General features: G+C 41.1%; 1 protein-coding gene across 1 annotated transcript in view; it reads left to right on the top strand.

The window, feature by feature from the left end:
• Positions 1-2,543: 2,543 nt before the first annotated feature.
• The window catches only part of LOC149469290 (sodium-dependent neutral amino acid transporter B(0)AT3-like), a 63,475-nt gene continuing 39,870 nt past the window's right edge, over positions 2,544-26,148 (top strand). The window contains exons 1-2 of the mRNA XM_089669431.1: positions 2,544-2,694; positions 22,493-22,633. Of these exons, the coding sequence (XP_089525557.1) occupies positions 2,544-2,694; positions 22,493-22,633 (292 nt within the window). The remainder of the gene's footprint in view (positions 2,695-22,492; positions 22,634-26,148) is intronic.

Below are 26,148 nucleotides of genomic sequence, written 5' to 3'. Positions count from 1 at the left end.
TATCCTAAGGTAACTGAGTGTTGTCACCCAAGAACACAAAGAGTGTTATTGAGAGGAGTTTTAGGTGAAAATAAAGGAAAAAAACTGAAAAAAGAGAAACCTAATGCAGCCACCATATATAAGGACTGGTATGTTGGAATATATTAATTTTGAATTCTTGGGTTTGCATATGCTTTATAGATATATCAATGTAAACAAAACTGTCTAAAATGGGTTGTTTTACAAGCTCCAGGTATCCATACCTGATGAGATAATGAGGCCAAAAATGGAAAAATTAAAAAGCACTTTGGGGAAATCATAAAAACCAGCAGCAGCTTTTAGCTGCTTGCTAACGTCTGTTACATGTTAAAGGAGAAGTATGGCCAAAGCTCTGTTAGCCCTTCTTCTCCTGTGGGTCACAGGAGTGCACTTCTTTCTGCACTTTTGTGACCCGCTTTCAGCTGACGTCACTGAGCTGGTCCAGACTCTGGAGATTTAATGTTGGGATCCACCCAGATTCCTGACCAGCAGCTGGCTTAGCCTCTCCATGTACCTGAGGCAGCCTCTCCCATCCCCCTAGTATATTATTTAACAAATACAGGAATATATTGCTGACTCTTATGAACACTAAGTAAACACTTTCAGTAGGCCACAATTTCACAGATAGATATTTGACAGATTTTATGAAATGAAAATTTGAGTGTACTATTTCACAGAAATAAGAAATATTGTACAGAGCAGTGCCATCCCTGGACAAGCTGCTTAATCATTTGTGTCCTTCTGCTGTGCACTAGTGATGACCTGCCCCTCTACCTGGACCTGAGAACACCACGACACACCAGTAAAATGTATTATTAAATTACAAAGGAGGAGAGAAATAAACCATTAGTGAACACACACTCAGTGGTACAACTTATGGGAACAGCACAAGTCCTACATGATTATCATAGGCCTGGCCTAACCAAAAACAAAGACCCTCTCTACTCTCACACAACTAGCCACTGAGCAAGCTGACCAAAGTCAGCATTGGGGACCTTTTTGGAGTGCTCACTCCTGCCTTGGGAAACTTGAGCTTACAAAGACTTGGTCTAGCAAACATAAACAAAAATGGCCAGATGTTTGTCACCAGTATAGCAGTTGGTCTTAACTCTTCTACAGTCCTACATGCCACAGAATCCTCCCCTTCTTCCTAGGGCCCACCTCTCAAGGCAGCTTCTGGTAGTGTCTCCAGGTGGTCCCCACTCTAATGATTCTGGAAAAGCTACAGTCTCTAGAACACATTAGCAGGGGTGGTACAGGCATGGGCCATGTGGCCTAGGGATTATCAGCACATTTACTCCAGAATGAGCACTACACCAACTGGTCCCAGAAGCAAAGTTCTTCTTGGCAATAAGCAACTTCAGTTTCTGAGACCTCTTCCTGGCCTTCAGGCAGCCATCTTGGAGGTTCTGCCACCATCTTGTCTCTGCACACATACACACCTTCCAACCCTGTCTCAAGGCTCTTTTGTCACACTTTGACTTGCTTGCAAGTCTTTCTCTCCTCATTGGCTCCCACTGCTGTCAATCACACAAAAAGAGAATGCGGGGCCGAGCCGGGACTCTATGGGGTTTATTTACTAAAACTGAAGAGTGCAAAATCTGGTGCATCTCTACATGGGAGCCAATCAGCTTCTAACTTCAGCTTGTTCAATTAAGCTTTGGCATTAAACCCTGGAAGCTGAATGGTTTCTGTGCAGAGCTGCACAAAATTTTGCACTCTCCAGTTTTAGTAAATCTCCCCCTATGTGTCTTATAGATGCCCAGAGTGTGGCTCGGTAGTGTCACCAGTGACCCCATAGCAAGCGGCCTGCTATTGTGGGCACTGGTCAAGGGGGAGGAGCCAGGAGCACTTGTGGGAGACCCAAGAAGAAGAGGATCAGGGTGGCTCTGTGCAAAACCATTGCAAAGAGCAGGTAAGTACTGTAAAACATGTTTGTTATTCTAAAAAAAATAACCTTTAATATCACTTTAAGGCGTATTCAATAAATTAAAAAAACTATTGCATTCAAAACATTTTTGACAGTCAGGGCTAGCAAGTTACATTGAATCAAATGCATAAAAAGAGGTCATGGACTATTATTTCAGAGGTCTACTGAGTTAAGAAATTACTTATCTTGGGGTTAAAACAGGATTTAGAAATGTACAGAATGTGAAGAATAAAGACACAAAGGTGTGAGGTATATAGAATGCTATACCACTGAGTGTTACATGTTTACACATTTAACAGTTGATGGATTAGTGGATTAGTGGTGTTTACTTAAGGCAACAAATTCATGAATATCCTTAAAAATCTGTTAGAGATTAACTTTCTGCCTTTGTAGTTTACTATAAATGAAAAAGAAAGTAATTAGAAATCAGAAACCTCAATCTTTTCTAACCAATTGTTCTTCTAAGGGTATCTGCAAATGTGCATATTAATGCTGGCAATAGTGATTAAATCATTTTCCAGGGGGCTTAAAAGAAGATTTTTTGAGACTTCTGAGTAAGGGAAATACAACACAGAGTATTTCAACAGATAAAGCTATGTCAAGTAAGGAACTTACAAAGATCTCAAATGACCAGGACAGACCAAAATGGGATAATAAAATCCAGTATCTTTTGACATGTATTGGATTTGCAGTGGGCTTGGGAAACGTATGGCGATTTCCATATTTATGCCAAACATATGGAGGAGGTAAGCACATTTGAAAATATTGTAAGGATTTGCATAAACGTAATTTAGTCACCTGTGTGACAGAGGATTTGTACTCTTATCTTACCAGAATGTCTTTATATGTTATAAATACATTTGTTTAGAGACAATTAACTGTTTGCTTAGTAGTCTAAAGGAATTGTTCATATTATTTAGCATTTTATCATTAGACTACTAAGACTACATTGGACTACTAAGCACAACGCCAGAAATGGAAGACTTTTTGAAATGTGGTGGAGGCAAAAATTTCACTGCAGTGCATGCAGGTATAAATTTAAGATCTATATTTTTCTGTGTGAAAGATATAGTCACTGAAATATTACTTCTCATAGTAGCCCAGTAGCCAGGTCTATCCCCAGATCACGTAATATGACACACAGGGAAAAAAAATACAGTGCATTCCAACACAATTCAATGCCACTCTGTGTCCTTTGGGTTTTACCCGATGCCTTCCAGGATACAGGACACTTACAAACAATGGACTTGGTGCTGCACCTACTGGCAATGGTGCCTTAGGGCACGGCCTATGGCGCCTACTGGAAATCCAGCCCTGCTAAATCTACCATCATTCAGTTCTAATCAGTTATCAGCAGCCCTTCATTTTCAATGTGTTTCTAATGTCAGGCTGCCCTTGTTTGATAAACCTATTGGTTTCCAGTGTCAGCAGCATGAAATGAGGCACAAATAATGTCAATTGTGAGGGTTTCAACTTTTTCTACAAAGATGGAAAATCTCTTGTGCAACTGTAAAGTGAAACAACAAGAAGCGCACCAACCTTGTGCATTACCTCAGTAACCAAAATTTATTTAGTAAAAGAATGGTACTCACAAACAGCGAATAAAAACAGACATGTAAGTCCTCCAAGGGACTTCAAAGGCAAGAGGCCAGCGTGAATCCCATCATGGGGGTAGGCACTTAGAACAGCTGACGCGTTTCGAAGGTCATGCCTTCTTCCTCAGAGCTCACATCTCTTGTGCAAACCAGATGTTTTGATTGACATTGATCAACATACCCTCTCTGTTTGTCCTGTTAGCATCAAAAGTGAAAGTGAAAGAACTCCCAGGTTTCCAGTTGTCACCTGGACAGGTGAGGGATTCCCTAATTTTGGAAGGTTTTCCTCTCACTTCCTGTTTTGTCTATGAGACAGCAAGTGAAATGAAAACCGCCTAATGTGATGCAAATGACAAAAAACCCTGACAAAGTCCATAGCTCTCTTTTATTCTATTTAAAATGGACAAATAATTGCCTTTTAGTTCTAATTTAACTTGCTACAGGTCTTCAGTATGTTTGTTCATCATTTAGAAATGCAAAGGTTTTATAATGCTGTACATAAAGTATGACCATGACCATAATGAACATATCTAATATGGCAAGGGGGGAGAGGAACACAGAGAGCAGGGTGGAACAAGGGGTGCGTGGGAGGGGCGGCTGCCCAAGGCGCAATGGTTTATTATAGGGATGGGGCACCTTCAGGGGTGGACTGACAACTCATGGGGCCCCCGGGCAATAGGGGATCATGAGGCCCCTGTGTCCTTGCCCAAACTCAAAAAAGCCTATGAAAAAGGTACCAGGGGCATCTCATGGGGCCCCCTACTGACCCCAGGCCCTTGGGCAGCACCCGAGTTTCCAAATGGTCAGTCCGCCCCTGGGCGCCTTCCTTCTGTTACAAGACTACCAGTAGTGACTGCGGCAGGGATTTTGACAAGCGAGTGACTGCTAGACGTAGGATCCTCTAAGCTTCCACATCGAATGGGGTGTAGTTTGGTATCTTTGCCCTGGGCGCTGGATGGCATTGTCCCAGCACTGACAGAGAGTGTGGGTGCTGCATCTTATGTATGTGGTCTGTGGGATAGCATAATAATATATTCATGATAGCCAGGGTCCCTTAGCTGTACACAGAGCTGACTGCTTATAATCACTGTTTCAAATATGGTTTTCACAAGAGGGAGAAAAAGGTTGAAATATCTTTATGAACCTATAGACACACTCTAGTAGTTTACTGCGTTAGCACAAGAACATGTTGACGTAATTGCATTTAGTGTAGTAGGTAGGATGCAGCTTTCACAAAAGAAACTATAGGGTGGATTTACTAAAGGCAAATAGACTTTGCACTTTGCAAGTACAGCTGCTCCAGAGCTTAGTAAATGAGGTACAGCTTCACTTTACAAAGAATACCCAACCACATGCAAGGAAAATAAAAAAAAACTGCATTCTTGCACATGATTGGGTAATGGAAGTCAGCAGAGCGTCCCCTTATTTACTAAACTCTAGAGCAACTGCACTTGAAAAGTACACAGTCTATTTGCCCTTAGTAAATCAACCCCAATGTATACATGATTGTTTGCCCTAAAATACTGTATATTCTATTAGACCCCTTTCACACAGGGTGGGCTCTGTTTAAATCAGCAGGGGATCTGTTTGCTGATCCCCCATTGATCAGAGCAGATGGATGACAGGTCTGTGTGCACTCAGTTTATGCAGAGCAGACATGTACAGAGCCTGCTCTGCTATATGGGTAGTTGGATGTAAACAGACTCCTCGGTCTGTTAACACCCAATTGCCCTCCGGATTCACCTAGATGGAGGGGGACAGATCCCATTCTGTTTTTTTTCAGGGAACCCGATTGAATTTGAGGTAGGGGGGGTGTAAATGGACACAAGGCTGTTTATACCTGTCGGTCTATTGGGATGAATGGAGGGTCCAATCAGGTCTGCCTAAGAAACAGGCATGTGGACCTGATCAGACCCTTCGTGTTAAAGGGGCCTTAGTCATTTAAAAAGGTATCTACTATACTTTGACTTTCATGCTAGAATCTATGACTAAAACATACAGCATAAGACTTCTATCCAGAATGATTAGTAAACCTAGTATACAGGCAAAAGTAATCACAATTAACTTTTAAATATGAACATTTCAATGTCCACACCTTTAAAGAGCACACATCTTTGTTTTAGCGTATATTAAAGGTCCTGTGCTAAGTGGGTGCTTTTTTCTACTATTCTGAGACTTCTTATCTTCATACTCATTATAAAGTGTTGTATAGATTCACATCTCCTTATTTCAACATCTAATGTGATGTTAAGGGCCATTAATGGAGATATCATTTATAGCACCATGTCCTGGAATCTTGGCTCATACAAAGACTCAGAGATCAATGCCTTTTGTATTAAATTCAGGGGGTCTATTAAATATCCTTGTGACACTGCAAGAGATATCTTCTATTGGCGCCACACAGATCTGACTTATTTATTGTGGGAATATTGCAGATTTCAAAAGGATAGATTTGCAGATGCCTTCAGTTTGCATCTAATGCATATTGAAAATGATTGTGGTTTTTTAATCATGCATATACATAGTGTAGTTTATTACTGTTACCAGCTCTTTTGGGCTTTTTCATATGTCATGTGTTATCATAACGCATCTTGTGATAAGGAGTTTTAGGGGCACGAATAACGTTGCACACTGTGTAAAGCATGGATCAGGAGGGGGACGTGGCCAGCTTTGCATGCAGTAGGACGTGTGCTCCGTGAGCTCTGCTCTGTATCTGTTAATTATCCTGTTTGGCACCTCGTTCTCTGGCTACAACGGCATCTCGGGTCCTCAGGGTGTGCTCCGACCCCCCTGCTATCACTTGGTGCCCCGATTATCCTGATCCAAGATGGCTAAAATGGGAAAGAAATTCAGGCCTTGCCTGAGTCGGCTGGGCAAGATGGCGGTACTCCGATCTGTGCATCCAAGAAGAGGCAGAGGGAGGCTTCTCAAAAGTTCTTTGCCAGGCCACTCACCACGGAAACGTCCCAGAAACTACTTTTGGACTTCGCTACTGATCCGGACTTAGACTGTACAGGATGTACACAGATCCCTCTTGCACTGGCAAACCGAGAGATCCCATCCCGCAGTCCCGCAATGAGTATCCATCCATCCAAGTCTCATGAGGCACAGCCTGCTGTTTCCATTGCAGATCATCCTGACCCCACCCTTAGAAAAATTCTCTCCACATTCTCTACATGCACCTCATCTGTAGCGGTTCTTATCGGGGAGGTGAAGGGGATGAGGATGGAATTGTCCCTGGTGCATCAATATATGCAGAAAATGCAGGATCGCACTGTGGCCTTGGAGGGGAGAGTGAGTACCCTGGAAGATGATTGGCAACCATTATATAGGGATGTGCGATATGTGCAATCGATCACTTCTACTAATGCCTCTAGATTGGAAGATTTGGAAAATCGGTTATACCACAACAATGTGCACGCAGTGGGTATCCCGGAGAGTGCTGAGGGTAAAAATCCTGTAGCCTTTATTGAAGCCTTGCTGACCTCTACCTTTGGCAGTGATGCATTCTCCCCCATGTTTGCAGTAGAACGTGCACACAGAGTTCCAGAATGCACTCCTCCTCGACCCTTTTTGTTCAGACTCATCAATTATTGGGACAGAGATACCATTCTCTCCAGGGCCAGAAGAAAGTGTAACCTGTCAGTTGACAAAGTTCAAGTATCCTTATTTCCAGATTTTTCTGTGGGAGTTCAAAAGCAACACGCAAAGTTCCTGGTTGTCAAGAAACGTCTTTGTGCATTGGGCCTTGAATATGCCATGCTATATCCAGCTAAAATTTGCGTGCTTGTGGATGACGCTTCTCACTTTTGATAATCCTAATGCAGCCTTGAAATCCAGCAGAAATTGAAGTGTAACAGTTGGTGCAAACTGCCTCTGTCGGTGGTGGGTAGGAAATGATTTGCGCCCCGCAACTTCTTTATATTTTTCATAATTCTCTCATATGAATTCCTAAGAAGTGGTTTCATCGCATAGAAACCCAGTTTAGGAGTCTTATTAGGAAAAAACAAGTGGCTAGGATAAAATTGTCAATGCTGCAATATAGCAAGGAGTCGGGGGGGGTTGGCGGTTCCTGAGCCCAGACTTTTCTGGCAGTCCAGTTGCAGCAACTGGTTGGCTAGGATTCACATGATAATACTGATCCCATTATTAGTTTGATTTCCCTTCCTGATCCCACCATTTCGGCTCTTTCTCATCTTGAAATGGCTCTGCCGATGCTTCCATCCACGGCTCCGACTGCGGACCTCTTGAGGCACGTGTGGAGTATGGTAAAAGCATCCTTTCTTATTACAGGCTTTCTTTCCTGTGCTCCCTTGTGGAATATTCCACAATATGTAGAACTGGCTAAACTGGAGGTTTTTCAGGACTGGAGGAATCGAGGTCTGAAATTTGTATCTCGGCTGTATTCAGGGGCAATCCTAAAGTCCTTTTCTCAACTGCAAATGGAATTTATATTTACACATATGCATTTTTATCGTTATCTTCAGCTACACATGTGATACAGGCTTAGTATTTGCTCTCTAATCTCACATTGACAGACTCAGTTTTTCTTAATCCCTTCACGCCTAAGGGTAAAACAAATCTAAATGCCTAAGCACAATTCTGCAACGTTGACATGTGTTAGTAAAACCGTACATATCATCACAACTACTTTGTACGTCCAGGTGGATTATACCTTAATTTTTTCAGGAGAAATTGGGCTTTCATTTGGTGGTAAATGGTAATGGATAGCTCCTGATTTTTTTTTTATTATCAAAGAAAAACTGGCCCAAAATAGTAAAAAAAAAAAATCTTTTTTTTTATTTAGCTGTGTGTTTCTTGTTACTACCATAACCTACCACCAAATAACAACCCAAAATACATTCTCCAGCTCTTGACGATCGCAGTGATACCATACATGTGTATGTTATTTGTTGTTTGTACCCGTAGTACAGCCCAAAAACAATAGTGCACATTTTGTCTTTTTTTTTTACCTAAAACACGCTGACACTGACATTGACACCAATTTTTTTTTAAATCCTGACCTTTGACCCTGACCATTGACCTTGACCTTTGACCCTTGCCTTGACCCAAACACTAACCCTGGCACTGAACTAGATCAAACCTTGATCTAGGTATTTTTCTTTATTTTTTCTTTAATATTTTAATATTTATTTATCTTTTTTTTTTTATAAACATTTTTTTTCTCTCTATGCCAGTAGTTAGAGGGATACAATGTATCTCTCTTCTCCATTCATAGAGAGAGAAAAAAGCAAGGGGGACAGGCTGTACAGTGACTGATCACTGTGATAGCCAGTCAGAGGCTATCACAACGATCATGTGACCCGTAATCGGGAGTCACGGGTCGAGACCGTGGGGCTCTCAGTGACACCGCGGTCCTTGTGCTGGGAGCGCGCCGAGTGGCATGCTCCCAGCACAAAGACAAGTACGCAAATATGCGGCCCCATGGAAAAAAGCCAATTCCATGAGGCCAAAATCTTTGTGTGACGTCAGCATCAAGGGGTTAAGGATGTCACTCAGGCAACTCATAAGCAGGGCATGATTTCTCGAGTATACTCCCAGCTATTGTCCACAGTACAGCATCAAGCTAGTCTCCGGCGCAGGGCGCAATGGTCCCGGGATATTGGAGAGTTTGCTGGAGATGTCTGGAATCTGTTCCGGGAATTTCTCTTTCTCCCTCTCATAAATTGTCTCACCAACCCACCTATACACAGGACTGTGGTGTGAACAGGGTAGATAGTAGAAGAGGAAACCCACATGGAAGAAAAATATACTTTAAAAATATTCTTAGCAAATATATTAACATATATTTGAAATACTACAAATTTTGCCGTATTCAAAATATTTCAAATATATTTCAATCAATATATATATAGATATATATCTATATATATATATGTGTATATACATATATACTGCATGTTGAAATGCGTTTTTATTACAAAATATATGAAAAATATTTTTAAAATACATTTTCAAATATACTGTATGTCTTTAAAAATACATTTAATCTACATTTTTGGAATGCATTCAGAAATATATGTAAAAATATATGTTAAAATTACTTTTTTATATGTTAAAAAAATCTGAAGAATATATTTAAAAAATATATATTTAAATAAATATTTTTCATATATTTTGTAATACATAAAAAACGCATTTCAACATGCAGTGTGTGTGTGTGTGTATATATATATATATATATATATATATGTATTGAAATATATTTTGAAATATATTGAATACGGCCAAAATTGTAGGATTTCAAAACTATGTCAATATATTTCGGAAGAATATTTTAAAAATATATTTAAAATATATTTTTGGGAATGGGTGCATTAGCTGCAATTTAAAAGAAAATGGCTGTTTGATTGCCGTCCTGAATGCTATTCAAGTTTTGATATAATTGATATTATCAATGATATCATTGTATAAGCATTATTACTCTTCTAAATATTTACCTCTGTATTTCTGCTGATGAAGGAGACCTTTGGTGCTCCATCAACTATTTAGATATGGATATGATAGTTAAAATATAAACAACTGTATTCTGATTGGGTTATGCTTCATGCAAGTAGGTTTGTTGGATAGGACCATACAAACTAGAGGATTTGTAATTTTAAAGTATGTGGAGTATATGTAACGAAACAGCAAGAGCAATGTATATATCTTTTTGCTTTTCAACAAGAAAAGACACGATAAAGACAACTTAATTTTACCAGTTTATTGATGTTGTAAGAAAGTTCAGTACCTAAAAAGTTCTGAAAGGTTTTTTAAATTTGTATTTGGTTTGGGCTGCACCTACAGAGCTCTTTGGTGCATACTCATGTGTTTCATCATAAAGATGAAAAAAACATAGATGTGTGATTTTTATTATCTAACAAATTCCCATAGCCCTGTATATACCGCTTCTTGAGGAAGACAGCTTAAGTTTTTTTCATCTTTTTATTTCACAACAATAATCATTAGTAATACCTCATCTGGAATAGGCAGTTCAGTTTTGGGCACCAGTTCACAAAAAGAACATTGGAGAACTTGAAAAAGTACAGAAAAGGGGAACCAAACTGATAAGAGGCATGGAGGAGCTCAGCTATAAGGAAAGATTAGAGGAACTGAATTTATTCTCTCATGAGAAGAGGAGATTAAGGGGGGATATGATCAACATGTATAAATACATCAGTGGTTCTTATAGTGAACCCGGTGTAGGGCTATTCACCCTGAGGTCATCACAGAGGACAAGGGGGCACTCTTTACGTCTGGAGGAAAAGAGATTTAATCTCCAAACACGGAAAGGTTTCTTCACAGTGAGAGCTGTGAAAATGTGGAATAGACTCTCTCAATAGTTGGTTCTGGCCAGCTCAGTGGATTGCTTCAAAAAAGGCCTGGATTGTTTCTTAGATACACACAATATAACGGGATACTAACATTTATAGGCAAAGTTGATCCAGGGAATATCTGATTGCCTCTCAGGCATCAGGAAGGATTTTTTCCCCAGCAGGAGCAAATTGGATCATGCTTTGCTGGGTTTTTTTGCCTTCCTCTGGATCAACTGTGGGTAAAGGATTATTCCTTTTTTTTTTTTCTATGGTTGAACTGGATGGACTTTTGTCTTTTTTTTTACCAAGACTAACTATGTAACAAAATACACAAAAACAATTATAAACCAAAAGAACAGAGTGAAGACTTTGGTAATTACATCAATGAAATGAGTCGAGTGTTGTAATAACTCATATCACAACAGGTGGGATAAACCAATCCTCCAGTGGGAATGCAATATACAAATGAACAAAGTAGATAAATGACATGGAGGATATGCTGGTGAATTCACTGCAAGTAGGCTGACTTGGGAAGTTAAAAGTAAGAAAGTGGTAATATACAAAGCCCAATGGAGGCTTTTGTTACTGACAGGGGGGTGAATATCATGTTTAACTGGGTGCCAGGAGTTCACGGTATCTCTCAGTGTAGGTAGTTCTCAGTATCAATCAGTGTAGGTGAACTGGGTCCAATAGAACCACGTCTTATGGAAATGGGCTTTTGGTCTCCTCAGAGAAGAGGTAAGATGCTCCATGTGCATTATGTTTTTCACAACTTTTATCCATTGCTGCACCATAGGGAGTGAAGGGGACTTCCAAAGTGCTGGGATACAATCCTGGCCGCATTGACAAGATGTCGTACCAAGGAATGCTGACATTTTTTTTTAGATAGAAAGCTTAAATGTAAGAGGAATGCAGCTGGGTTCCAGAGATAGATCTGTAAGCTCTTAAATCAGGGCACATAAGTCCCGCCAAAAAGGCTGGATCCGCAGACATGACCAGACAATATGGAATATCGATCCCTTAGCTACTCTACAACTCCAACAGTTGAGGTTGGTATTAGGGAATATGCAACATAGTCTCTCTGGATCTCTATACCATTGAGCTAGTAGTTTGTAACAACTCTCTTATAGCTGTGAGGAGATTGAAGCCTTATGTGTGAAGAAGAAAATTAACTCCCTTTTGTCAGTTGGAACCCTAAGTCATTTTCCCACTTGGTGAGAAAATGGAGTACATAGTTCTCTGGAGGACCCACCAACGTGACATTGGCCATCATGAGACCATATCTGATAGGCACGTGTGAAAAGGGTAGGCGATGGAATAGTGTCTGATGAGTCGGACAGAAAGTAAGGTCTGATCTGGCAAGCTTGCCATATAGGGAGTGGAAGGCCTAGGGCACACTGCTGCCTAGGGCACAGCTACTGCTGCTAATTTCCTTACTCTAGGAGGGTGCTGGGTTGGGCTACGCCTCCCCAGATTTCAGTTGTGCCTCCCCCAGGACTGTCTTTTTATGGGTGCTGTGCCTGGCCGCTGAGTACCTTCCCCCATCCCCAGATTCATGACTGGGACAGCAGCCTGAAGTAGTGACGCTTGCAAAGGAGAAATGACAGGAGAGAAAGGGGAGGTGCAGGCTGTGCTCTCCTCTCCTGTCAGTGGAGCGATCTTCCATAAAGCAGATGACACAGGATCGCTCTTATAGCAGCATGTTCAGTGTTTGATTAATTCCCTGGCTCCCTGCTGCCAAGAAATGAACGGTCATTAGAGGAGATAAGGGGCAGGGTAATCAAACTGTGTACAGCCTGATCCATGAGCGATCCTGTGTCATCTGCTGTATAAAGGTTTGTTCCACTGACAGAAGTGAGAGCACGACACAACTCACACCTCTACCTGATTTCCCACCTGTAAGTTAGGGCAGGGGGAACGTACAGGCCAGGTGAACTATACACAATGAAAGGAAGGGGGTAACAATCATCTGTGATGAGTGGTTTGTTCAGGGGGGCTGATGGGGGAATTTGTGGTGGGAAGGGTAATGGGGATGATGGGGGGGGGGGAATTTGTGTAGGAGAAGGAATGAGGGGATATGTGCTAGGATTAGGAGGGAGGCTTGTGTGCGTGTGTGTGGAAGTGCTGGATAAGGTGGGAGGATTTTATGCTGGAAAGGTACTTTAAAGGGATTTTAGCTAGAGGAGGAATTTGGGGGAATTTGTCCTAGGTGGGGGGATTGAAGGAAGAAGATGGATGCTGGGAGGGGGATTGGGGGGATTTGTGCTAAGAGGGAGGATGCAAGGGGGATTTGTGCTAGGAGAGCGTATCTGAGGGATTTGTGTTAGGAGAGGGGACTGGGGGGGGGGGATTTGTGTTAGGAGGGGGGATTAGGGGAATTTGTACTAGAAGGGGGGATTGGGGGGGAATTTGTGCTAAGAGTGGGGATTGGGGGGAGGGGTTGTGATAGGAGGGAGGATTTTGGGGTTGTGAAAGGATGAGGGATTTGGGGGGGGGGAAATTTGTGCTAGGAGAGGGGATTTGGGGGAATGTGTGCTAGAAGAGGGGATTGAGGGGGAATGTATGCTAAAAGAGTGGGATTTGTGTTAGGAGGGGGATATGGAGGGGGGATTGTGCTAAGAGGGGGGATTGGGAGGGGTTGTGCTAGGAAGGAGATTTGGGTAGGTAGTAAGGATTTGTGCTGGGAAGGGTAATTTGGAGGGGATTGTGCTAGGAGGAGGGATTTTGGTGGATTTGTACTAGGAGGAGGGGTTGGCTGGATTTATGCTAGGAGGGGGAATTTGGCTTACAGGTGAAGTTCTATTTTTTGGGGGGGGGCAAGCAGTTGGCCTTGCCTAGGGCACAAAATAGGCCCTGTGTACAGATAAGATAGATTCCAAGATATTTGAGTTTATTTTCAACCCATTTGATTGGAAAGTTCAATTTCAGGTTACTCAACCTGTTTGACAGGATTGAGACATTTACAGCCTCAGACTTTGAGATATTTATCTTGTAGTTAGAAAGAAATGAGTAGTGATCTAACACACTTAGTAAGTTAGGGATCGACATCTCTGGATGTGAAAGAAAAAAGTGCAAGTCATCAGCATATGCTGTCACTTTGTGCTGAGTGTGGGCAACCTCTACACCCTTTATACCCAGGTTTAATCAGATATGTCTTAAAAGGGGTTCTAAAGTTAAAATGAAAGTGGGGGGTAAGGCAACCTTGGTGAGTACTATTTTCCAGAAGGAAATCCTCAGAAAGAGTGGAGTTGGCTTTAACGGCTGCTCTTGGATGGTCTTATAGCGCACTGATACACTTAATCATGTTGGGCCCTATTCCTACGTGTGCCTCATTAACCACCAGCTCACCCTACTGAACACCTTTTCGACATCTGTGGAGAGCAAGAGTAAAGGCATAGCGATAGAGGTGCAGAAGTGAATGAGGTTGAGGGTCCTGGAGGTTTTTACCCTCGCGTCTCTAACAGGAACAAAGTAGAGTAGCGTAGAAGCCTAAGAGCCAAACATTTGTGCAAATAGTTTTAAATCCATGTTAAGTATTGAGAAGGGCCTTTAGCTTGCACAGAGTGAGGGATGCTGGTTTGGCTTTGGCTTTGTGGCATACACTTCAAAGTCCTGTCAAACTCTCTTCAGGCAAGTGGAGTGTTGATCTTTTTATGTTCAATCTGTGTAAACTTTGGAAGACAGGATTCCTTAAGATACTGAGATATAAGAGTATCCCTTTGGTCCAGCTGGAGGGGACTGAAAGGTCCAGGAGGTTGTATGAAGATTTGTAGAAGTCTTTGAAACAATTCAAGACCTCTTAGGGTTTGATTCAATTTTGCCCCCTGAATTTGACGATCAGTGAATTTAGTTTCTCCAGTTGCTCTTTTTGCATCTGGCCCCGAGCTTGATAAAGGAACCTCTCATGAAACATTTATGGGTTTCCCAGACCATGGGCGGTTGGACCTCTGGGGTGGTATTTGAAGGAGGACAGGTCGGAGAGTAATTCTGCCTGCGACTATTCATCTTGGAGAAGACTCTCATTGAGGTGCCATTTGGTGGGTTGAGAGGAGTGAGGCAGGAGATTGATCGACAGAGTGATTGTGGCACGATCTGAAATTATCATGTGGCATTTGATGAGAAGGAGTACAGGTGGGAGAGTAATTCCACCTGTGACTGTTCATCTTGGAGAAGACTTTCACTGAGGTGCCATGTGGTGGTTTGAGGGGAGTGAGGCAAGAGACTGACCGACAGAGTGATTGGGACATGTGAAACTATCATGGGCTTAATGGTGATGTTCGAGACAGCTTCTAGAAGTACATAGGATACAAATAAACAATCAATCCTGGAGTGAGATTGATGTACTGAAGAGTAAAAAGTGTAGTCTATAGGGAGTGAGTCCCACACCGTGAGGATATGAACACACACCGAGCATGAACAGACTAATGGAAGTAAAGAGTATTGTTGGCGTAGATCAGGGACTAGAGATGGATCAGAGGTTACCACACCAAACCCTAGGCACCTCATTAAACTGACCAGGGAATGGTGGGGGACTCATTAACCACTTCAAGTCCGGACACTTTTACCCCCTTCCTGTCCAGGCCTATCACACTTTAAATGACAATTGTGCGGTCATGCAACACTGTACCCATATGAATTTTTTAGAATTTTTTTGAAACAGATAAAGCTTTATTTTGGTGGTATTTATTCACCACTGGGATTTTAATTTTTTTTGCTATGTTAATGAAAATGTCCACAAATTTTGAAAAAAAGTATTTTTAATATTATTTTGCAAATAAATAATATTTCATCATAAATATTTGCCAAAATTTATTCTGTTATCTTTAGTAAAAAAAAGAAATAACCCAAATTAATTTATAACCAAAACATGTAATTTTAAACATTTTTTTGTACTTTCTTTTATATATTTATTTATTTTTTATATACTGTCACCCTAGCAGTACAGTGTCACCATGGTGACACTGTACTACTTTTGGGGGGTGATGAAGATTTTTTTTTTTTTACACTAATTGCTTTTACGCCCATAAAGGCTGTAAAAGCAATCATTTCTCCTTCTCTCTGGCTGCATTCTTGCAGCCATTGAGAACTACTGTGTGAGCTGTGATTGGTCACAGCTTGTCACATGGTACAAGGCTGTTGTGAATAGCCTTGTACCATGTGACCTCTGTGATCATTCAAAGATTTCACACGTAGTAAGCAATAATGTCAGAAGTGACATCTTGCTTACTACTCTGCATGTGATCACTGATTGGTCAATCAGTGGTCACATGATCGGGACCTTGCAGAGAGATCCCGTACGACAAGAAGAAGTCGGAAGTGATGAAACGCGTCAGGGACGTGGCGTCTGACGCTAAACCGGAAAAAGCGGCGCGGCCATTTTGAGTATTGGAATTTCAGCATACGAACTGCTGGGGACTGGTCTGATGGATCTAACAATCCTAAATGTAAGAATTCTAATAAATTTGGTCTGATACCTTTTATTATACAATTGATGGATCTCTTCTTTACATTCACGAGGAATTGGGGAAATTGAAAAGGGTATGCCTGCATGGTGGAAGCTGACAAGGAAATACTATATCCTGAAATGCTGGTCTTTGCTGCAAGAGGGTAATTGCCTTGAATCCCACTAGTGTGAGGTATCACTGAATGTTCACTTCACCTTTGATGTGCATTGGAATCTGACAAGCAAATACTATTTACATCCAGAAATGCTTGTTGTGATTCCAAGGTAATAGCATTTAGTCCCACTAGTGTGAGGTGTCATGGAGTGCTCACTTCACTTTTGATGTGTTGAATTTCACTGAGTATTTTGTGGATTTTCTTTATCTATATATAGATTTTTATTTTTTTTTGCTCTGTGTTTTCCACGTTGTCAGGAGTGCACACCGAGTGAATAATAATTTTTTGTGCCTGATTCACATGTCACTAATTTATTTTATTGAATGATATTTGAAGGTAATACACCATATCTGGTTTCATTCTTTTGAGGTTTACGGGATCTGGACTGGTGAATTGAGTTGGACACACTGTAGAATCTTAGAAGATTTGGACATTATTATTATTTTGGACTACTATTTTGGAATATGATTTTTGATTTTTTTGAGACACGTTTAAGGGTATAGAGAATTTTTGAGCCGGTGTTATTGAGAGATAGGGGTTTGAGTATAATCAGAGAAAAGGTTTGTGATTTACTTTCAAGGGTGAAAGTGTGACTTTTCTTGGGGTGTTATTGGTGAAAGTTTGTTGAAGATACTGTTCATTTGTCGTTTATTATACATTTCTGATGATCATATGCACTTACAATGTTGCACTACTTATGTTGTGTTTATTATGAATCCCTGATGATTATGAACACTTTATGATTTTCATTGGCAATTAAAAGTACACACACCTATTAATTCATAATTTATTTTGGTTAGATATGATTTTTTTTATTTATTATGTAGAATTTGTGCTTTTTTGTTAGAGTTTAGATTTTTATTTAAAGAGACAGTGCACCTACTTTTGTTTTTGTGGTTTCATATGTTGTATTCAGCTATTTTTGGGAATTTACACCAAGTGCAAGATTCTTTATTTTGTTTTTACATTTAGTTTATTACAGTAACTGGAGTCATCTTTGTTTTATTTGCATATTGTAACCATATCCCCTCTTCTGCAGAGTGAATAGCTGTAATCTATGTAATCGATCCTCCTAGCCAAGATCCTTCATCCACCTTAGTAATTTTATTGCCCATTGTTGAATTCTTTCATATCCTACAATGTCTATCCTGAGTATTGGTGATCATTTTTTATTTATTGCTTTAAACATTATTTAGACATTTACATTTTTTAATCCTTTCTTTTCCTTGTAAGACTGTCTCTTTCCTGGTGGAGGCAGAAATGGCAATGAAAACTGGGCAATATCTTCATAAAAAGAGAAGTCCTGGGCCTAAACCCCACCTTGCCCATATCCAAAACTACCAAAGGATACCTGTGCTTGTACAACACAGTGTGAAGGGCAGGTAGAAGCAAAATGCATAGAATACTATGGCTATAGGCAGCCTGACTTTCCTCAAATCTTTCTTTGATGGTGGAACAAATCAGAGCAGTAGTCTGGTAAGTTACGAATTTAGAGACCAGAGAGGACAAGACAGTGTAAAATTGGCTACTAAAAGAACAATTTTTAAATAGCAATTTTAGGCTCAAATTTTCTACAGACAAAAAGTGCAGGTAAGGTTGTACTACAAAATAAGAGACCACAGATGACACAGCAGTGAAAAATTATCCAGCGGCGGGACAATTTTAAATAGCAATTTTAGGCCCAAATTTACTACATACAAACAGCACATTGATGAGTTTTACTACATTAATAATCTAAAGTCAGATTGCACAGCAGTGTAAAAATTATCCTGAAAATAAAAAGGGGTAAGGTGCAATCCTCTAGCTTTATTTCTGTTGCTGAAAAAAAAAACTTTAAAATACATGGATAATGTACTAAGCAACAAATACATTGACAATTATTAATGACAGGCGTGATGACTATTGAAGTTTTAAGGAAAATATAACCTATTGTTTTTTATTACCATACCAGAAAAGTTGTCTGACGTGCACCTACGACTAAAACGAAAATATAGTCAAGTTATTTGTGAATACATTGAACAGTTCATCAGTGCATTTCTGTAGAGAAACTATACTTGTACAAGATAGAATTCACAGACATTGCTTGCAGAAATGCAAACATGTGGATACAATAAAGCAGATGCATAACTATAATTGGCACAGCAGAGTTGGTGGTAAATGAATGCTTGTACTGTAAATAACTTCACACTCTACACTTGTGCCAAAAGAATTGTTGCACTTCATTCCACTAATGGGATGCTGGTTGTTTTGATGTATTGAAGGTAGAAGGTAAAAGTGCAATGCCCTTTATTCAAAAAGTGTGTAGCACCCTCCTAGTTAGCTAGGGGGAGCTAGCTGATTATTTTTTAGTCAGAAGGGCTGAGCAGCAGCCTGGAAAATATTCAACTGGGTTAAATTTAGGTCAGGGCTGAGAGGCTCTTCAGATCAGTTCTTTGATCTTGGAGAAGATTCTAGAAGTAGTGGGCGGGGGTGAGGAGGGGCTGGTTTGCATACTCAAGGGACTCTGTCCAAACGCCAAGCAGAAGATTGGCATGGGACCAGAGCAGCCCTTAAGTATGACTGAGCCTGCTTAGCAGCAGAAGATGGAAGATGGAAGATGGAAGATGGAAGATGGAAGATGTGAGGAAGCTGAGATGCAGGAACCTGGGAGGAGGCCCAGTGGGAAGGCGCCTACTTACAGGCAGGAAGCTGGAAAGGAGGATCGCTCAGCTTCACCAGCCCCAAGAGTGAGGACCACCTGTAGAGCCAGGAAAGGAGCCAGCCCAGAGGAAGGCCTGAAGGCAGCCACCTACCTAAATCAGCTAGAAGGACTGAAACTGAGTAGTCCTACACCCCCTGGGCCAATTAAAGGAAAAAGAGCGCTCTCGATGGAAACCTGATTATCTCCTTACCTGGAACTGTTTCATTTAAAGTGGCAGGCACTGGATTCCCTTGCTCAGGGATTCCCTCAGGCAGGTGGATAAGAGGAGGATTATCTGGTGTATGGGTTGGTACACCAGGAGAGGCTGGAGAGCTCTCCAAGAAGAGTTTCTGCTGTGTAAAGGCTTCTGCATAGTTGCTAAGGAATTTGTCCTCGGTTTGCAGTTCTATTTGGCATCTCATACACCCCTTACCCCATCCAAGTTCAACACTCCTTAATAAAACATAAAACCAAGCTCAAGGGCTGTTTATTGACTCCGAATGCAAGTCTGTGGAAAATGCGTGTTGCCTGACTGTGCAGCACTATATGGGAACCCAAATCTTCAGCAACTCCTACGGGGGTAGTGCTACAAGTGTAAAAAAAAAACAGAATACTGGCTCCTAGATTTTGGAAACATTTATTCGGGCCTGACATATACAATAGGGAAAATAATTATTTAATCCCTTGCAGACTTTGTAAGTTTTCCCACTTACAAAGAAATGAAGGGTCTATAATTTTTATCATAGGTGTATTGTAAATGATAGAGCCAGAATATCAACCAAAAATCCAGAAAAAACACACGTTACAAATGTTATAAATTGACTTGCAGTTCAGTGAGTAAAATAAGTATTTGATCCCCTACCAACCAACAATAATTCTGGCTCCCACAGACTGTCTACGTGCTCATGTGGTACACAGATTAGTCCTGATCAATTTAAGAAGGTGCTCCTAATGACAACTCATTATGTGTATAAAAGACACCTGTCCACAGAATCTTTTTCTTCCATTCAAACCTCAGCACCATGGGCCAAAGACCAAAGAGCTGTCAAGGGACGTTAAGGACAAGATTGTAGACCTGCACAAGGCTGGACCATCAGCAAGAAGATTGGTGAGAATGAGACAACTATTGGGGTGATTATTCGCAAATGGAAGAAAAACAAAAAAACCATCAGTCGCAATTGGTCTGGAGCTCCATGCAAGATTTTGTCTCATGGGGTAAGGATGATCATGAGAAAAGTGAGGGATCAGTCCAGAACCACATGGGAGGATCTTGATAATGATCTCAAGGCAGTTGGGACCACAGTCACCAAACAAACCATTAGTAACACAATACGCCGCCATGGATTGAAATCCTGCAGAGCACGCAAGGTCCCCCTCCTCAAGAAAGCACATGTACAGGCCCGTATGAAGTTTGGCAATGAAAATCTAAATGATTCAGAGAAGGATTGGGAGAAAGTGCTGTGGTCAGATGAGATCAAAATTGAGCTCTTTGGCATTAACTCGACTGTTTGGAGGAAGAAAATTGCTGACTATGATCCCAAGAACACCATTCCTACACTCAAGCACTGAAGTGGAAACATTATGCTTTGGGGATGTTTCTCTGCTAAAGGTACAGGCCGACTTTGAGGGGCCAGTGGACGGGGCCATGTATGTATCGACATATCAGACTGGATGTCGCTCCATTTCCTCAAATTAAACCTGTCCAAAACCGAGCTCCTGGTCTTCCCCCCAGCCCGCGCCCCATCCTCTCCATCACTACTAACAACGCCACCATCACTCCCACCCCACACGCCAAAGTCCTGGGTGTCACCCTGGACTCAAATTTTTCCTTCCAACCTTACGTCCAATTACTATCAAGGTCATGCAGGTTCCACCTCCGCAACATCTCCAAGATACGTACATTCCTCACCCCAAACACTACTAAACAACTCGTACACTCCCTTCTCACTGGCCTACCCAAACAAACGCTATCCCCACTCCAGTCGATCCTGAACTCAGCAGCCAGACTCATCCACCTCACCAACCGCTCCACATCCGCCACCCCCCTCTGCCAATCCCTCCACTGACTCCTGATTGCCCAGTGCATCAAATTCAAACTGCTAACTCTGACCTACAAAGCCATTCACAACGCCGCCCCAAACTACCTAACCGACCTGATACCCAAATACCACCCTACCCGTGCCCTTTGCTCCTCACAGGACCTCCTACTCTCTAGCTCCCTGGTCTCCTCCTCCCATGCCCGATTGCAGGACTTCTGCAGGACTTCCCCATCCTCTGGAACTCCCTACCCCAATCCATCAGACTGTCACCTACCCTCCTCACCTTCAGGCACACCCTGAAAACCCACCTCTTCAGGGAAGCCTACCCCACCCTCACCTAACAACTGACCTCCTCCACTCCTCCCACCACTCCATCCCCTACAGCCATTTACTCCTGTACCACTTTCCCCTCCCTCCTAGATTGTAAGCTCGAAAGAGCAGGGCCCTCGAAACCCTCGTGTATTATATTGTTACTGTCTTGTCTCATGTTCTGTCCCCCTTGCTATTGTACAGCGCTGAGCAAACCCTTTGGCGCTATATAAATACTGTATAATAATATTGTAAAATCTTGGACGAGAAACTTCTTCCCTCAGCCAGAACACTGAAGATGGGTCGTGGATGGGTCTTCCAGCATGACAGTGACCCAAAACATACCGCCAAGGCAGCAAAGGAGTGGCTCAAGAAGAAGCACATTAAGGTCATGGAGTGGCCTAACCAGTCTCCAGACCTTAATCCTATAAAAAAATTTATGGAGGGAGCTGAAACTTTGATTTGCCAAGAGACAGCCAAGAGACCTTAAGGATTTAGAGAAGATCTGTAAAGAAGAGTGGACCAAAATCCCTCCTAAGATATGTGCAACCCTGATAACCAACTACAAGAAATATCTTACTTCTATGCTTGCCAACGAGGGTTTCTCCACCAAGTACTAAGTCATGCTTTGCTTGGGGATCAAATACTTATTTTACTCACTGAACTGCAACTCATTTTATAACATTTGTTTCATGTGTTTATTCTGGATTTTTGGTTGATATTCTGTCTTTATCATTTAAAATACACCTATGATAAAGATTAGACCCTTCATTTCTTTGTAAATGGGCAAACTTACAAAATCTGCAGGGTATCAAATAATTATTTTCCGCACTGTATACAGTAATATGTGTGAACGTTCTGAGCACACAAATGATAAATTAAACTGACACAGAGGCGGTGAATTGCTGCATGCAATTATTTTTAAAAGTATTGCTAATGTTGCTAATGCTTACGACTAAACAAGTATTTTTTTGTTTTATGTTTAGGTGCATTCTTAATTCCATATGGCATAGCTCTAGTATTGGAAGGAATACCTTTATTCCACCTAGAACTTGCAATTGGACAACGTTTAAGGAGAGGAAGTATTGGAGCATGGAATGCAATTTCACCATACCTTGGAGGCGTTGGTATGCATGTATTATTTTAACACACTTCCAGTTTGTTAGACAGAAATCCAGCCCTCATGGAAGGTACACATGTTGGTTTTTTGCCCATAGACTTTAGAGGACAGTTGCACATTTAGATCCTCAACGGACAAACTCTTTAAAAAAAAAAAAAAGTAAAGCTTTATTAATTTTTATAAACATAACAGATACAGCCATCAGATCTGAAGGGGCAAAATCCCACATCAAGACACCAATAAACAGATATTGAGTATCAACAAGGTGTCAAGTACATTGTATGATAAACTGAGACACAATTCAAAAATTCTTGTGTCTGTCATTCTTGAAAATGGCTAATATTAAAAAGGGTTTTTCTGAGGGGAAGTGCTATATTGTTGTTGTCCTGCCTGCATGACAGGCTGTGGTGAGGATGGAGAATGCAAAGAATTCAGAGAGAGAAAAGGAAGAGGGGAGGATACAGAAAGAGGGAGAATAGGAAAGGGGAATGGGAAGAGGCCATAAGGGAATCAAGGAGGCGGTAGTACCAGGTGCGTAGAGGAAACAGAGTGACAAGGTTTTTTGTGGATTACTGCCTTTATGTCCATGTAACTTTAAATTATGAGAATTCCATGTAAACAATTTAGGTTATCCATTTGGTTATGTAAGTGGTTTAATGATCATGGAGTTGGGAGGTTGGACACAGGACCAAAAAGGTTTGATCTGTGGGCAAGACCTCCATATATATAGCATAGTCCCAGATTCCCTCTCATAGTGGTCAGATGCTAGAGGGAAAGTTTTCTTAATATCATAAGGGCATCTATACCACCAGGTACGACTCTTGTTCATGGGCTGAAGATACTATACAGGCCTTTATAGTGAAAGAGAATGTCTTCTGAAGGTCCCTTTCCTGCAACTGTCTGGTAAATTTTTACCTAAAGGGAGGGGTGAGATTGGTATATTGTAGTAGGTTCATGTAAGGAATTAAAATGAGATGAGAAGGTCATTCCATGCAGAGACATATGGCCTTAAATTATGAATGGTCTCTTTTGAACTCCCTTTTTAAGGTTGTCTAAGAAACTTAGTAATAGAACATATTGCAACCATTGTCCGGGATAAATGTTTAGATCCCTGGATGTATTAAGTGGTTGAAGGTGACCACTAGTCAGTTCTTTTGCTATAGAAGTAGAGGATCGACGTCAGTACGCGAGATATGAGGCCCAGTCGAGCTTTGGAGGGAAAGTTGGGTTACATATAATCAGGAACATTGGGCCCATGTAGGTAGAGGTAAACCAGTGTCTAATCACATGATCCCAAATCTGCACTTCCAGGTACTTAATCATCTTAGAAGCCCATTTGAAGGAAAAATAACTTAAATATTAAATTGTGTTAAAGTCATCCTCCAGGATTGATGAGAGGAGGTCTCTAAAGTGTTTAGAAAAGGTATAGTTAAACCTACCTGGGCCCATATTTTTACCCAATATAAAGACAGATTATGTTAGATTTCAAGTGTAGTGATGAAGGTAGGTAGGACATCAATGGCAAGGCAAAACAAAGAGTTAGGTTTAATGAAGCATAAGCGCTGGGAGGTGGTTGAAATTATTGTACAAGACCGCATAATAGTCTTGGAAGGCTGAAGCTATAGCACGAGGACTATTGAATACTGTTTCCTTGTTGTGGGATATGGTGGATTGGTTAAGCAATTTTTTAGCTCTGCCTTCTTGAGAAGCATCTTTTGAAAACACCCTGTGAACATTTGTGTTCCTGTTCTAATTTGCTAAGCTCAAGAAAAAGAGTGGAAAGCTATGTAAATGTCACCTTTTTGATATAGGAGTCATGGGCTATTGAGGACTCTCTTAGTATGCATTTCAGTGTTCCCCACTAATGGCAAGTGGGGTGGTATCTATCTTGTGATCAGCGAGAAAGTTGGCAGTAGTTTGAGAGATAGATATCTGTACTGTTAAGAGAGATTCATTAAACCTCCAAGTAGCCAAAGACTTAGAGCTTATTCACACATGTGCGGTGCGGATTGAAGCTCAGGTTTCACAGCTAAATGACACAGTAGTTGTTCAGCAGTTCATGTCAGGTTTATATCAGGTTCAGGACAGGATTAGAAAAGGATTTTATCCTGTTCACACATGCGGTTTAGAAATGGTTCCCATAGAAGTCAATAGCCTGTAATCTGCACCTGGACCTGAAGGCACTGCTTAGAATCCGCACTGAATCCACACCACCAGTGCACTGGACATTTGTGACCAGGCACAATAGGAAGCAATGTTATTTCACAAGTCATGCGGATTGGATTGTAAAACAACCCATTCAGTTTAGAATATAAATTAAAGGCAAAACATGTGTGTATAGATATAAAAAAAACATTCAAACACTTTTTCCTCCTTTTTTTATGGGTGATCATATTCTCTCTGTTCTCAGCTGCATAGGAGCTGGGGGAGAAGAAATAGCAGAACACTTAACTTCCCAATGAAAGACTGTGTAGGGAGGGTGGGTGTCAGGACAAGTCTCATCATTGAAGGAGAGCACCCAGCACAGCTAGAGAACTGACCACAGTATGTTCTCCTGCTTAGTGTAGTCAGTTTTTAATAGGAAAGCAGAGAGACTGACAAGAAAACTAGGGGTTTCACACAAAGGAAGCAATACAAAGAGAACAAGATACCTTTTCAAACAAGTACATGGTAGAGCCGGCACATAACAGGAATATGAAATGTTGGATTTACATATTCTTTAAGTTAAGGTTAGTTAGTAGATAGTCATACAGTCAATATTTTAGAAGGATATATCTGCTTTCTGTGTCAATGGCCTAATGACCTGGGACAAATATGGAGGGGAAATTAAAAAATAGAATAGTCCCACTCTTTGGGTACAAGGCAAGGGAAGGTGGGTGGATCTAGTGAGTCTACAATGCAACCCATAGAGTGTGCAGCTGGGTATTCCTGGTCACAATGGACCATAAATCATGCTGCATCATATATCATGAGTATGGGAAGAATTATCTTTTAAAATGGGATAGGTAGAAAGCCACCTGTTTTGGGGAACTACCTGGAGGAGAGATGTTTTTTGCCAAATGAATGAATTACTGTGTCAATGTACCAAGAATGAAAGGAAATATTCTGTTTGTTCAACTTAATGTTCTTGGCCTCATATTTTTGGAGTAAAAATTGTATTGTATTTAACCATACCAGATTTGTTATTTTTCATTATGTGCTGGGTTAATGAAGAGAGAGAGATGTTCAGCACCTATATGAGCTCTATTCGTGCAGCAAGGGCTAGGATTCCTGGTGTCTGCTCTGTACTCGGAAAAGGCACAGCGAATGCTGAAGACCACACTCATAGGCTCTACCTGGGTAATAGGACAAGAGATCCTTGAATTATATGTAGAGAGTCCCATTACTACTGAGGTGGTATTTCCCATCACAGACACACAGGGAAGTAGGCCTTCCACTTGGGTACAGACAAGCCAATGTGACTTCACATTTAATTGCCAGTGGAAAAGCAAAGGAACTATGGTGTGTGATCATAGGTGGACA

This window comes from Staurois parvus, unplaced genomic scaffold (genome assembly GCF_062004578.1).
Source record: "Staurois parvus isolate SC_StPar_1 unplaced genomic scaffold, SC_StPar_1.0 ptg000077l, whole genome shotgun sequence".
Classification (NCBI taxonomy): domain Eukaryota; kingdom Metazoa; phylum Chordata; class Amphibia; order Anura; family Ranidae; genus Staurois; species Staurois parvus.
This window is presented reverse-complemented; position numbering and strand designations above follow the sequence as displayed.